The 15619-nt window shown below is 38.6% G+C and overlaps 1 protein-coding gene across 1 annotated transcript in view; it reads right to left on the bottom strand.

Moving 5' to 3' along the window:
- MRPL48 (mitochondrial ribosomal protein L48) overlaps window positions 1–15034 on the bottom strand; it is a 65095-nt gene extending 50061 nt beyond the window's left edge. Inside the window, exon 1 of the mRNA XM_069070828.1 lies at window positions 14910–15034. Within this exon, the coding sequence (XP_068926929.1) occupies window positions 14910–14930 (21 nt within the window). The 5' untranslated portion in view covers window positions 14931–15034. The remainder of the gene's footprint in view (window positions 1–14909) is intronic.
- Between the last annotated feature and the right edge of the window lie 585 nt (window positions 15035–15619).

The following is a 15619-nucleotide window of genomic DNA, read 5'->3' as shown; positions in this document are numbered from 1 at the left end:
CTTGGAAAGTCCCTAATCTTTCATCCAGTTAGGAATCGAATTACCTAATGTTGTATCGTTTCCTTTTAATTAATTGGTCTTATTTGACTAATTGTTTTTAATGTATAAAAGTCTGTCTCCCTTTGTATTTGGGGTCCAGGTCTAAGCTGACGAAGTCTGGTCCCCAGTTTGTTGGGCACATTGCTTAACAGATTGATATGCTCAGATTGGCTAACATGACAAAACAGGAAAATAATAAATGTTGTTGAAGACATGGGAAAATTGGAACACCAATGCATGGTTGGTAGAGTTGTGAACTGATCCAACCATTCTGGAGAACAATTTGGAACCATGCCCAAAGGGCTATAAAACTGTGAATACCCATTGACCCAAAAATACCATTTCTAGATCTGTATCCCAAAGAGATCATAAAAATGGGAAAAGGACCCACATGTACAAAAATATAGTAACTCTTTTTGTGGTATCAAAGAATTGGAAAGTGAGGGGAAGTCCATCAATTGGGGAATGGCTGAACAAGAATGGAATACTATTTTGCTATAAGAAATGATGAGCAGGCAGAATACAGAAAAACCTGGAAAGACTTATATGAACTAACGCTGAATGAAATGAGCAGAACCAGAAGAACATTGCACACAGTAACAGTCACAGTGTGAGATAACTGACTTTGACAGACTTAGCTCTTCTCAGAAATGCAAGGATCTAAGACAACTCCAAAAGACTCATGATAGAAAATGCTATCCACATGCAGAGAAAGAACTTTGGCATCTGAATACAGAAGGAAGCATACTATTTGCTCGTCTTTTTTTTTGTTGCTTTGTTTTGTTTCTTTTTTCTCATGATTCCTCCCATTAGTTCTAATTCTTCTTTACATCATGACTAATGTGAAAATATGTTTAGTATGAACATATAAGTAGAGCCTATATCAGATTGCACACTGTCTTGGGGAGAGGGGAGGAGGAGGGAGAGAAAATTTAAAACTCAAAATCTTATCGAAATCAATGTTGAAAACTAAAAATAAATTAATTATTTTAAAAAGCCCAAATGGTTCTAGCTCAATTCCATTACAAAGTGTAAAAGAAATAAGTTATGATGAAAACATTCTAAATTCAAAAAAAAATTGACATGCTCAAATCAAACCTTTGTTTCCTCAAGCATTTACTTGCCACAAGATGTTCTAAAGGCTCTTCCATCTCTAACATTCCATATTCTACATTCTAAAGTGCCTTCTAGCTTTAACTTTTACAACTAAGATAAAAAGCAATAAAGGTTAAAAGATATGGTTCAGAATTATTTTTCCCAATTGTATGCACATAAATTTGACAATCTTAGGGAAATGGATGAATATTTACAAAAATACAAGTTGCCCAGATTAACTGGAGAGGAATTAAATTACTTAAATAACCCCACCTCAGAAAAAGAAATTGAACAAGCCATCAGTCAACTCCCTAAGAAAAAATCTCCATGGCCAGATGGATTCACTAGTGAATTCTATCAAACATTTAAAGAACAATTGATTCTAATACCTTACAAACTATTTGGGAAAATTAGTGAAGAAGGAGTCCTACCAAATTCTTTTTATGACACAAATATGGTACTGATACCTAAATCAGGAAGAGATAAAACAGAGAAAGAAAATTATAGACCAATCTCCCTCATGAATATAGATGCAAAAATTTTAAATAAAATATTAGCAAAAAGACTACAGCAACTTATCTCAAGAATAATACACTTTGATCAGGTAGTATTTATTCCAGGAATGCAAGGATGGTTTAATATTAGGAAAACCATCAATATAATTGATCATATCAACAATAAAACTAGCAGAAACCACATGATCATCTCAATAGATGCAGAAAAGGCTTTTGACAAAATACAACATCCATTCCTATTAAAAACACTAGAAAGTATAGGAATAAATGGAGCCTTCATTAAAATAATAGGTAGCATCTATTTAAAGCCATCAGCAAGTATTGTATGTAATGGGGAGAAGCTAGAAGCATTTCCCATAAGATCAGGGGTGAAACAAGGATGTCCACTATCACCCCTCTTATTCAATCTGGTACTAGAAATGTTAGCAGTAGCAATTAGAGAAGAAAAAGAAATCAGAGGAATCAAAGTAGGCAAAGAAGAGACCAAGCTATCACTCTTTGCAGATGATATGATGATATACTTAGAGAATCCTAGAGAATCAAGTAAAAAACTACTTGAGACAATAAATAAATTTGGCAAAGTTGCAGGATATAAAATAAACCCACATAAATCCTCGGCATTCCTATATATTTCCAATGAAATGCAACAGCAAGAGATAGAAAGAGAAATCCCATTTAAAGTTACTGTACACATTATAAAATATTTGGGAATCTACCTGCCAAAACAAACCCAGAACCTATATGACCACAACTACAAAACACTTTTCACACAAATAAAGTCAGATCTAACTAATTGGAAAAATATCAATTGCTCATGGCTGGATCGAGCTAATATAATAAAAATGACAATTTTACCTAAATTAAATTATATATTTAGTGCCATACCAATTAATTTACCAAAAAACTACTTTATAGAGCTAGAAAAAAATAGTAACAAAATTCATTTGGAAGAATAAATGGTCCAGAATATCAAGGGAATTAATGAAAAGAAATGCTAGGGAAGGTGGACTAGCTATACCAGATTTCAATCTGTATTATAAAGCAGCAGTCATCAAAACTACTTGGTACTGGCTGAGGAATAGAGGAGTGGATCAATGGAATAGATTAGGCACATGAGATTCAGAAGTCAACGACTATAGTAATCTATTGTTTGATAAACCCCAAGACCCTGGTTTTTGGGATAAGAACCCACTATTTGACAAAAATTGCTGGGAAAACTGGAATATAGTATGGTAGAAACTAGGCATAGACCATTATCTAACACCATATATCAAAATCAAGTCTAAATGGGTGCATGATCTAGGTATAAAAGCTGATACTGTAAGCAGTCTCAGAAAACAAGGAATAGTTTACCTGTCAGATTTGTGGAGAGGGAAAGACTTTATGACTAAACAAGAATTAGAGAACATTATAAAATGCAAAATGGATAATTTTGCCTACATGAAATTGAAAAGCTTCTGTACAAACAAAGCCAATGCAACCAAGAGGGAGGTGGGAAATTGGGAAAGAATTTTTATAACCTATGTCTCTGATAAAGGACTCATTTCTAAAATATCCAGAGAATTGAATCAAATCTATAAGAATACAAGACATTCCCCAAATGATAAATGGTCAAAGGATATGAACAGGCAGTTTTCAGAGAAAGAAATTAAAGATATCTATAAGCACATGAAGAAATGCTCTAAATCACTATTGATTAGAGAAATGCAAATCAAAACAACTCTGAGGTACCACATCTCATCAGTCAGATTGGCTAAGATGACAAAACAGGAAAATGACATGCTGGAGAGGATGTGGGCAATATGGAACACTAATGCATTGCTGGTGGAGTTGTGAACTGATCCAACCTTTTTGGAGAGCAATCTGGAATTATGCCCAAAAGGCTCTAAATAATTTCATACCCTTTGACCCATCAATACCACTCCTAGGGTTATATCCCAAAGAGATCATAGAGGTGGAAGACCCATATGTACAAAAATATTTATAGCAGCTCTTTTTGTGGTGGCAAAGAATTGGAAATTAAGGGGGTGCCCATCAATTGGGGAATGGCTGAACAAGTTGTGGTATATGCATGTTATGGAATACTATTGTGCTATAAGAAACAAGGAGCAGATAGACTTCATATTTACCTGGAGTAGCTTATACAAACTGATGCTGAGTGAGAAGAGTAGAACCAGGAGAAATTTGTACACAATTACAGACACAACATATGTGTGATGACCAACTTTGATAGACTGGACTCTTCTCAACAATGCAGTGATATCAGTCAATCCCAAAAGACACATGATGGAGAGAAATGTGTACATCCAGAGAAAGAACTACAAAGAACTGAGTTTATATCCAGATGGAAGCAAAATACCTGAACTTTTTCCTTTTTTTGTTTGGTTTTATGTCCTCTTTACTATTTTTCATTCCATCTGATACAATCTGTCTTTATAACCTGACTAATGTATAATGTGAAAGTATTTACAGATCCTATACTTGACTGTATGCCACCATGGGGGAGAGGGGAGGGAAGGGGTCAAAATGTGAAACTCAAGGAATTGTGGAATTGAATCTTGTAAACTAAAAGTAAACAAACAAATTAATAAAAAAAATAAGAGAAAAAATAAAAGATACGGTTCAAATGGGGTTTGCTTTCATGGGTCACTGCAAATATGAAGTATTGTGCAGGAAGAGAACAGCAGATAAAGCAGGCTTTTTCTACTTTAATATTTTGAATTCTGGTCTTCTACAATATATAAATTTTTGATTATCTAAGAGCAAAGCATAGAAGACGACAACTTTCTGGAAGATGTTCAGATGTAGCCTGGGCTGTTCCCTCCACAATGGGAAAAATGCTTCCTCTACCCTGAAATCCTTGGTGTTATTTATTAGAACAAAAGTTCACTATTTTGGGACCAAATCTGCAAACGGTCTCCTCATCAATTAATGGTGAGCAGCTCTGGGAAAGAGTGGAACTGTGAGGGCAGTGGGTGAAGGAATGAGGACAGAGCTACTACAGTGGATTACAGGAAAGAAAAATGCCACTGGTGATGAGGCTGGGGCACTCTTCAACACACAAAGACCAGAAGTCACAGATTTAAAACTGACCAAAAATGGATGGTGTTTTCAGAAATGGCCAGTGTGTCATATGTTTTGTTTGAAGGAAGTGTTTTAATAGGGTGGGGCAGGGAGGGTTGAGGGTAATGGGGGCACTGGGGATGGAGGGGGAAATGGTCCCAATGCCTGGAATACATTTCCACCTTACTTCCACCTCTTAGAATCCCTTGTTTCACTGCAAAACTCTGATCAAGTGACACTTTTCCCATGAAGAATTTCCCAGCCCCCTGGGATGCTATTACCTTCCTCCCATAACCTTGTATTGGACATATATCTTATATTATGTACGTGGTGCCTCTACTGATAAGACAGTAAGCTCCTTGAGGGTAAAGCCTTGTTTCAATTTTATCTTTGTATTCTCAGCACCTAACATAGTGCCTGACATAGAATAAGTCCTTAATAAATGCTTGCTATCTATCAAAATGCTTGCTAACTATCAAGTTCAGTATATTCTAATGTAGTCTTATAACTAATAATATACTAATGTATTATCTTGTAATAAGAGTAAATGGTGAAGTGAGGAGGCCAGTGGGTCAATAATACAAAGGGCAGAGAATGTGGGCTTTAATCAAACACAACACAGTCTCTAGCTTCTAAGAGAGTTCTGTAGGAGGCAAGCATTCTCAGCTCTGATTTTGCTAAGCTCTGCATGATTATGGTGGGTGTAAGTAGGCTCCAGCACATTACCAATGATGACCAGCAGGCAAGAAGTGGCACAAAACTCATTATCAGGGAAGCACACAACTGTAATGGGAGGTAGGCCAGTCATGGCGAAAGAGATAGTCCAAAAGCATAGCCATGAAATATTAAGACTTAGAAGGCCTCCACTGCATTGAATGCATCCTCTATGATGGTTTTTTAGAAAGATATGACTAAAAGTCACATGAAATGAAGTATGAATCAGTTGTGAACTGCACAAGCAAAAGAAGTAAGCCCCCTGAGGAAACCAGAGGTCTAGACAATTTCAGTAGTAGTCGAAGTGTAGTGCTTAGCACAGCTGAATAGCATCTCACTTTCATATTCCAGTTCTAGATGCGGAAGTTAGACTTTAGACTTCCATCTTTCCTCCATGTCACAGTCCCTTCAGCACAGCCAGGGTGATTGCAGTCACTTGTTCCCACCTGCTGGCCTACACAAGGATTGGCTCTTGCCTCAGGAGGAACTATATAAAAGGTCTGGGTCCAAAGGAGGAAGACGACCTAGTAATCCATTTCCCCTGGTGCCACCACCTCATATCTGTTCTCAAAGCAGTTATAGTGTGGTGGAAAGAACAAAAGATTGGGAACTATGAAGCAAGAGTTCAAATACTAGCTCTATGACTTACTAGATCAGGGGTGGAGAACCTGAGGCCTTGAGGCCACATGTGGCCCTCTAGGTCCTCAAGAGTAGCCCTTTAATGTAATCCAAACTTTAGATTTGTTCTGTGAAGTTTGGATTCAGTCAAAGGGCTGCACTTGAGGACCTAGAGGGCCATATGTGGTCTCAAAGCTGCAAATTCCCCACCCCTGGATTAGCTATTTTACTTTATGAAAGTCCCTTCCCTTCCTGCACCTGTTTTTTTTTTTTTTCTGTAAAATCAAAGGATAAGACTAGATCAGGGGTCAGCAAACTATAGCCCAAAGGCCAAGTCCACAAGTTGCCTGTTTTTGTATAGCCTGGGAGCAAAGAATGGCTTATTTTTTTTCTCACATTTTAAAATTAAGTTTAAAATGCACCAGTCTTACCCCTCCAAAACCTATGTCCTTACTTCAACAAAGCAATTCAACAAATATTTAAAGTGTTTACTGTGGGCAAAGCACTGAACTGGCTACTCTGGAAGATACAAAGCCAAGTGACTTGCCCAAGGTTATACCATGAGTCATTAGCATTCCAGGACTAGACCCTACATTCCCTGTGTCTCAGACCAGGGTTTTGTCCAAAATACAAAAACACCTTTCTGGTTTTCTGATCCTTCTCTACCAGATATATCCAGAGCTTTATGTAAAGGCTGAATGACAACTTGTATAGAATATAGTAGAGGGAATTCCACTTTTTTTGGGGGGGAGGTGTCTGAACCAGCCTAGATGGCCTCTGAGGTCTCTTCCAGCTCTGACATTCTATGATGCTACAATCTAGCTCTCCATTATCTAGAGTTCCCTATTCCCCCTGATTTAATTCACTAAGAAACACAAATATTTATTGAGCATCTACTACAGATGACCACAGTACTACACTAGAGGAAAGAGAGGTGCAATATATACCAGTCCTGCCCACAAGAAGTTTACAAACTAGCTGCGGCAAGGAGTTACAGACACACATTAAAAAATTAAGTAACAATATAAAAGAAGAAGGCCGTATCTGAAAGAGCCTGGATTTAGGATCTGATGACTGAAATGCTGGCTTTACTCTGTGACCTCCCAAGGTCTCAGTTTTCTCATTTGTAAGACTAGGGGCTAGACCAATCAATCTTGAAGGTCTTAAATTCAATAACACTCTAAGCAAATGTCCAATGAGCAGCATGGGCAAATAGGGTACTTGCCTGGGAGCTACAAGATGGGTTCTAGGCCTGGTTTTCCTAATAACCCAAACTAGACTATTAGTCATCTCATCTATCTTGGCCTCAATTTTCTTACCTGCCAGATGGAGGAAAAAACCGTGTGCCTGAGATCACAAAACTAATAAGTGTCAGAATCAAGATGTGAAGTCAGGTTTCCCTATTCCCAGTATAGAGTTCTTCTAATATAACATGTTGTTTCTATTCCCAACCACCTGGAAAGGGTATAAAGACAAACAATATAATATATGTAAAACACTTGGCAAACATGAAATATTATAAATAAGAACATAATTGTGCATTAAGGGTAGGCCTATAGTTACAGAAGACTCCATGGAATAAGTAGCAGTTGATCTAGTTACCGAGAGATGGGTAGAATTTGTATTGGTGGGAAGGAGGAAACTCCACACACACAAAAAAAAAAGCATGAGGAAAGACAGGAATATAATTATCAGGTTTAGGGAGAATAATCTGGCTGTTGTAGAGTGTTCCTACAGGAGACTAAAGGGAGATGATGCCTGACAGGAATCTGAACTGGACTATGTAGAGAGTAGAGAGCCACTGAAATCTGGCACCACATCTCTCATGACTGCCAGTGCTTGGCACTCTTCTGAGGAATTTGGTTTTTGGACCAGGACTCTTTAATGACTCATTCCCTATTCCCTACCTTATTCCTCAGAGCCACAACCACCCAGTGAGGCAGGCAGTACAGCAGTTAGTATCCCCACATTACAAATGAGGAGACTAAGACAGCCAGTCTCTCCCAAAATCAATAGTGCTAGTCAGTGGCAAAGCCAATAATGGAAACTAGGCCTCCTGGCTCCAAGTTCAGCATTCTATCCTAGTTGTGTTCCTCAATAACATGGCCCCACAATGAATTCTTAAACACTTCCAGTCTGAGTGGAAGTGCAAACATGAGTATACTCATATTTCCTGAGGAGAACGCTCTCACCAAGAAGGAACATTGTCAGGTATCCAAGATTCTATCCTAATCATTACCATAGGGACATAGTTAAAGATTGAAAATACCAGTCAGTTTCTTAGCCTAAAATTCACAAAAGAGCAAAATCTATATTTCAGCTTCCCTAGAACTACTTACTTTTCCTTTAGCCTATTAATATTTATTGAAAATGTAAATAAGGAATATTTTTGACAAGTACTAAATAATCAATAGGCTATCTATCTAGTAATTCAATCCATGCACACTTATAGCTGCCCTTCTTGATTTCCCAAAGTACTTATTATCATCTGTATTGCACATTCTGGCATTTAATTGTACTTCTGGTAATGCAATCTTAGACTGCATAAACAGAAGTCTAGTGTCCACAGTGAGGGAAACAGTTAAACTTGAAATCTTTTGCCCTAGTCAGACTCTCTCTGGAGTATTTCATTTAGCTCTGGATGCCTCATTTAAGAAATACATTGACAAGCCTGAGTAGGTCCAGAGGACAGAGAGGTCAGGACTGAGATGGGACCATGACATATAATGATCAGTTTTAATAACTAAGAATATTTGCCTAGAGAAAAGAAAACTGGAAGGGAACATGACAGATGTCATCGAATATCAGAAGGGCTGGCATGTGGAAGGGTAGTAGAGTTGTTCTGCTTGGTTCCACATAGCAGAACTAACACCAGGGTGGGGGAGCGAAAAGGAGGAAAATTTTGACTACTTACCATAAAAAAAAATCTTCCTAACAATTAGAGTTGTTTGAAAATACGATCAAATGAATGGAGAGTAATGAGTTGTTGGTCAATAAAAGTATTTAAACAGAAGTTGATGATTACTTGTCAGTGATGTCACTGAAGGTACTCTTATTTAGGGATAGGCTGGAGTAGATGAACTCTGACACTTCTTCCAATTCTTCAATTCTCTGTGTTAATATTGTTCACTATCCTTTTCTAATTGTTTCATATACATGTTCCTTCTTCCAAAGAGATTATAAACACCTTGAAGAGTATTGTTTTTGCATCCCTGATATAGGCCAAACATATGCTAAGCGCTAGAACACACTCAATGCTTGCTGATGTGAATATACATATATGTATTTATGTAGGTGCATGTGTATGTATGTCTACGTGTATGCATATATACATATAACAGGTAATATTTAGGAACTACCTAAGGGATATATAAGAATGACACCATGTATCTGTACACTACAAGGTAATATTGCAGAGATTATTCCCACTGAAGGTGAAGCGATTGGCTTTAAATTGCCCAGCTGATAGGCACTACCAGGACAAACCTCAATCTTCTAAGTCCTTGTAGATGACAGATACTACATAGTAAGTGGTAGGAGCATTAGATACATAAGTACCTAGATGCAAATATTAACTCTTAAGTATTGCTTCTGAGATTTTAGATGAGTCACTTCTTATTTTCATTATTAGTATAATAAACAGATTGGAACAGATGATTTCTAAAGTCTCTTTTGACTTTAAATCCTAATAATGCCTGTAATACCCACATCAAAGAGTTGTGGGATCGAGGACATTATTTATGTAAAGTGTTTTGTAAACTTAAAAAATACTACATAAATGTCTGTTATTATTATTATTACTATTCCCAACCTAGGATTCTTTCTAGTAATACCACATTACTTTCACAATATGTTCAAATCAAAACCTGCAGTCCATTTATATAAAATCTACAAGACTTCTAAATCAATAACACTGCTTCTCTTCCAGAATCAGAATTTTAAAAAAGACAAAAACTTTCCTTTGAAATGTATCTGATCAAGTACGTCAGTAACTGGAAGATATTCTGAATAACAGTAACAAAAGTGTATTTTCCATTTTAATTCAGAATTTTCCTTGCCACAGTTCCATGACATGAATTCATATAGTCAGTGTAGGGCAAGGTTTCCAAAATGGCGGCCCCTCCCAGGGAGCAAAGAGTCACATGATAAACTAATTGGGGAGTGGGAAGATAGGTTGAAGACCGCTTTCCCCACAAATGTGGCATGGCTCGTCTCCGATACAACTATGCTCTTCTACTTCCCAGCTCCTCTTGTTCCGTAGCCATGCAAGCTTCCAACTTATGGTTGCCCTGGCACTGGCTCCTCAGGGCATTTATAATACAAACTCTCCCTGCTCAATTATCTACACACTGTGTCTCCCCCCCCCCCCCGTCCCCCCAATCATGTTTATAGCAAGCAGTCCTCAGCTGGCTCTGTGTTCTGGGGCAATGGCCCATAAGACCCTCATCCCTCTACTCTTTATTTTAAATGAAACATGGTGAGCAGTACAAGATGAACAGGCTAGGAAGCGTGGTAACACACAGCAAAGATCTCATTACCGTATCTTTCTCTTAAAATTTATCTCTTTTCCAAACTTCCCTATTAGCTGAGGGCACCCCATCCTTCCTGTCACCCAAGTTCACAATGGCAGTGGCAGTTCACAATCGCCTTGGATTCCTCACTCTCACTCACCTCACTGCACATATCCAATCAGTTGTCAAATCTTGCTAATTCTATCTCCCACTACACCTCTTCACATCTGTCTGTCTCTACTGACAAAGGCACCACTATAGCTTAGGCCACCATTATTTTTCACATAAATCATTTCAACAGTCTCCTAATTTATCTTCCCAACTCAAGTCTCTACCAAATCCAATCCATCCTCTACATAGCTGCAAAGTGATTTTCCTGAAATGTAGGTAGCTCCCTACTGACTCTAAGATCAAATATTTTATTCTTATCTCATCCATTTTTAATTTCTATTTTTGGTGTAAATTTTGTAATGTACATTAATTCATGTTCATGCTTATAACTTAAATGGGCATATATTTTGGTGTGGATTCAAACATTTTTAAGGGATGCACAAGTAAAAACTTGGAGACAACAGATGTAGAGAACTAAGCCAAAACAGCATGTATGCACACCTCATGAGCACGACAGAACTTTATTCAGTATTGAAGCAAGGGCTAACAAAAACTAGGGCCAATAACGGCATGAAAGCTCAGTTTTGTTTTTTGTTTTTAACAGGATTTGTTAGGATACACACCACAGAGGGTCTCTCTTCTTTCTGTGGCAAATTCTGATCCTTGAGTAAATGTATGATTTAACAATTATAACTCTTTGTGCTGAACTGCTTAAGGAGGAAGATGACTAAATAGAAACATACCACACAGTCAAGTGAGTTAACGGTGGGTGAATTGTGAATATAGGCCTTTTAAGTGACAAAGGAACTTTTTTTAAACAAAATCAGATAACATCAAGGAAAGAAACAAATATACATATACAAGTCCAGGGGAACAGGCAAAAAAAAGAAAATAGGTTCAAAGAATAGTTATAAACACTCACCATAAAAAAGAAATCATAGAATCTCTGAATAGGAATGGATACTAACACTTAATCTAATCCACTTCAGACCTAAAGAGGAATTACTGCTACAAAATCTTTGGTAACTGGTTATCTAACCTCCTCTTGAAGACATCCAGTGACAATGAACAAGTGAGACCATTCAATTTCTAGACAATTCTACTGTTGGGAACTTCTTTCTTTTATCAAGCAAAAATCTGCCTTTCTACAACCTGCATCCATTGCTCCAAGCAAAACAAATCTTTGTCTTTCAAATACTTAAACACAATGATAAAGTCCCCTCCTGAGTCATCTCTTCTCCTAGGTTAACCCTATCATATGAAGACCTCAGATGACATGATTTCTAGCCTATTCATCAGCCATCTCTTCCTTCAAGATACAGTTCAAGCCCCACCTTTTACATGATACTTTTCCTGATTGTCCCAAACTGCCTTGTATTTATTCTCTTTATATTTATTCCATATCCTCTTATGTCTTTGTTGTCTCTTCCCTCCCATTAGAATTTAAGCTACCTGAAAGAAGGAACTGTTTGATTCATTTTGTCTGTATCCCTAGTATATACCACAGTGACTGGCACGTAACAGATGTTTTAACAAATGCTTGTTGGTTGAATTATCACACTGCTTGCCTTATATAAGATATACTCAAATTTATCGATTTCCTTCCTGAAATATAGCATCCAAAACTGAATGGACAATATTCTATACAGAGTTTGACAGGGAGAGGTCAGGGGGAATTCTGTGCACTAAAATTTCTAGTAATTTCACTTAAGACTGCATTAGCAGGAAGGTCTGCTTGTGATGAAATGACTATGTACATTACAATTTTGAAAAGGTATATAAACTACAAATATATATAACCTTTGTTCAATCAAGGGTGCATGAACCTGAGCAGGAAGATCTACCAATAAAAAAGCCTGTTCCACAATGCTGTGCCTTGGGACTGAATCTGTAAATGACTCTATATTCCTGGTGACAGTCACTGGGGAGAAATTAGATGGAGACAATCATTCATATAAATTCACTGAGGGGAGGGATATATTTTTAGTTTTATATTTATAATTTTACTTTCATATGAAAATACACTTATTACTGTTATTCAGAATATCTTTGTATGTCCAGCATCTAGCACAACACCCCACACACAGGAGAAGCTTAACAAATGTTCTATGAATTGGCTTATTTGGGACAGGGTCCATATCTGTAGATGCAACTTAACAAAGGGCCATTCTTGTTCTTTGGCCCTGGTGGAATCTGAACACTAACAGATAACAGTTTCCTAGGGAATAACATTGTATGCTGCCTATAAAGAGCAAGACAGCAGTGCCCTGTGCCAAGTACTGCCCTTACTCTAGAGAATATAAGAGGCAACTAGGGACTGGCTCCCTACCCTATTTAGCCCAAATTGTTAGGTCTAACCCTAACCCCACATTCAACTCCATATCACTGTCATCATAGTCATCAACAGTCATTCACAAAATCAAAGGTACACATAATCTAGCCCTGGAAGGGCCTAATGAGATAATTTTGTATAAGTCCCTCCCCCCTCCCTTTTAGTTTACAGAGGAAAAAATTATTAAATACCCTGAGTTACATATGAGATAAAGCTGGAAAGGTAGGATAGTGTTAGGATGTGGAAAAACAGGCTAAGGAATCTGAATGTCATTTGGTAGGCAAAAGGAAGTCACTGAAGAATTATGAGCAAAAGAATAATATAACCATATTTGTGCTTAAGAAATATTATTTCAGCAGCTGTACAATGGATGGAATGGAAAGAAGATGGAAAGGAAGAAAGGCAGAAAGACCCACTGAGGAACTATTGCAATTGTCCAGTTAAGTTAAAAAAAGCAGCATGGCTGGGGCGGCTAGGTAGCACAGCGAGTAAGAGCACCGGCTCTAGTGTTGAGAAGACCTGGAGATCGAATCCCGGGCTCAGACACTTAGCACCCACCCAGAAACACCTGGCCGTGTAACCTTGAGCAAGTTACTTAACCCCGATTACTTAAAAAAAAAAATTAAAAAAAAAAGCAGCATGGTATAAGGAGAAGAAATGTTCTGTTACAGCAAGAATACGAACACAAAGTCTAAGAGTCAAGTCCCACATCTAACACTTAGCTGTGAGACCCTGGCCAAGTAATTTATCCTGAGCCTCAGTTTCCCACTCTGTAAAACAGAAATAATAATCTTTACCCTGATTCACAGGGTTGGTCTTTAAAAAGCATTTTTCAAAACTTACAGAACCGTGAGTTGTTATTATATATATGGAAGATTATTGGTGTGGAGTGTGTGATAGATTAAAAGGAAAAAAGAGTGAGAGCCAGTTAAGAAACTATAAATGGATGACAATGGAAGGACTGTGCTGGGGAGGAGATAATAATGGGAACAGAAGGAAAGAGTCCAATGAGAGTGACATAGAATCCACAACACTTGGTAACTGATTGGCTATGACAGGTGAGGGTGAAGAAAGAGTCAAAGATAACCACAAGCATTTGAACATGTGAGACCTGGTGAATGGTGGTGCCTAAAGCAGAACAGTGAAGTAAAGAGGAGCGGATTGTGGGAGAAAGATCAGCTCAGGTATTGTAAATCTGAAATATCAGATACCAAGAGGTTATCTGGATGGAAATGTCCCAAAGAAAATTAAGGCATGAGGGTCTGAAACTTAGGAGAGATGCCAGGGCTGGAGTCACAGGTTTGGGAGTCACCTACAGAAGTGGCAGTGGGAATGAGTGTAGATGAGGTGGGTTATTCAGAAAAAGTAGAAAATTATAGAGATACTGGAGCCCAGCATTGGAAGAGGTGACAAAGGGCAGGAGGAGAATCAGGATAAGATAAAGAAAAAAAAAATACCCTAGTGAGAGACAAAAAAACTGAATTCCTGGCTTGCCATAAACCAGACGATCCCTCCCCAAAGGGGTAAATGAACTTGGATGGGGAAAAAAAAACAAAAAACTATGGCTTTATTTTTCACTAACTTCTAGTGGAAATACACACACACACACACACACACACACACTGAGAAAGAGGTCTATTGGTTTGACCAGACTGCCAAAGGGGTCCACGGCACAAAAAACGGTGAAGGGGTCCCTGCATCAACCCTCCTTCTAGTCTGATACTGTATTATATATGAGGTCAGCAGCACACGTGCAGAAACCCTTGACAGGACTGGCAACCGCAAAGGCTGCCGGGAGAAGCCTCCTCCTGGCCTCTGCCCTCGGAGTCCCGGATGTCCCCGCGGTTCTCCAGCTCCCGGCCCATGGTCCTCCCGCCTGTCCTTCGAGGCCCCCGGGAGCACCGTCATTACCTTCCCCAAGGCACCGCTCATCCTTCCAGGTTGGAGAGCCCCCTCACAGTCTCACGACCTTCCGAGACCTTAGCGGCTACAGACAACCGGAAACGCACTCGCAGGACAGGAATTAAAGCTAGTCCGTCACAATAACAGGGTCTCCCGGCTACACAAACTTCGTTCCGGGAGACACACGTACGTTCTCTTTTCCTCGACGGCTTTTGGAGCCTTTGCTTGCACTGTAGCCCAACCACGCCCCTTCTCTCCCAGACCCAAGGCGTCAGCATTTTAGCCACGAGCATCTGCAGAGGTGGTACATGCTGGAATGAGTCAGGATGAGACCTTTGTTCGAATCCTACATCAGACATTTACCAGCTCTGTGGGCCACTCTATGCCTCAGTTTATCCATCTGTAAGATAAAGATAATAGCACCTACCTCACAGGGTTGTTGTGAGGGTCAAATGAGAAAATTAACAGGTGGTTTTCAAATCCTTAAGGTGCTAAATACTTGTTATTAATGCTTCTTCTGCTCATTTTCCCTGGCTCCCCGGGACCACCAAGAGGGAGTTCGTACTCTTGTCTGATCAATCTGAATTCAATTCAACACATTTATTATTTATTGCGAAGAACTGAGGGAGGCAGTGGAGATACCAAGCTAAAAACGTCCCTGCCTTCAAGGACACTGCGTTTGCCTTCTATTGAGTTATAAAACGTGTGTGTACGCGTGC

The sequence above is a fragment of the Petaurus breviceps genome, unplaced genomic scaffold, assembly GCF_028583685.1.
Source record: "Petaurus breviceps papuanus isolate PSGF00001 unplaced genomic scaffold, PetGlider_PUasm1.0 90823, whole genome shotgun sequence".
Taxonomy (NCBI): domain Eukaryota; kingdom Metazoa; phylum Chordata; class Mammalia; order Diprotodontia; family Petauridae; genus Petaurus; species Petaurus breviceps.
The sequence above is the reverse complement of the archived record's forward strand: the minus strand, read 5'-3'. Positions and strand labels throughout refer to the sequence as shown.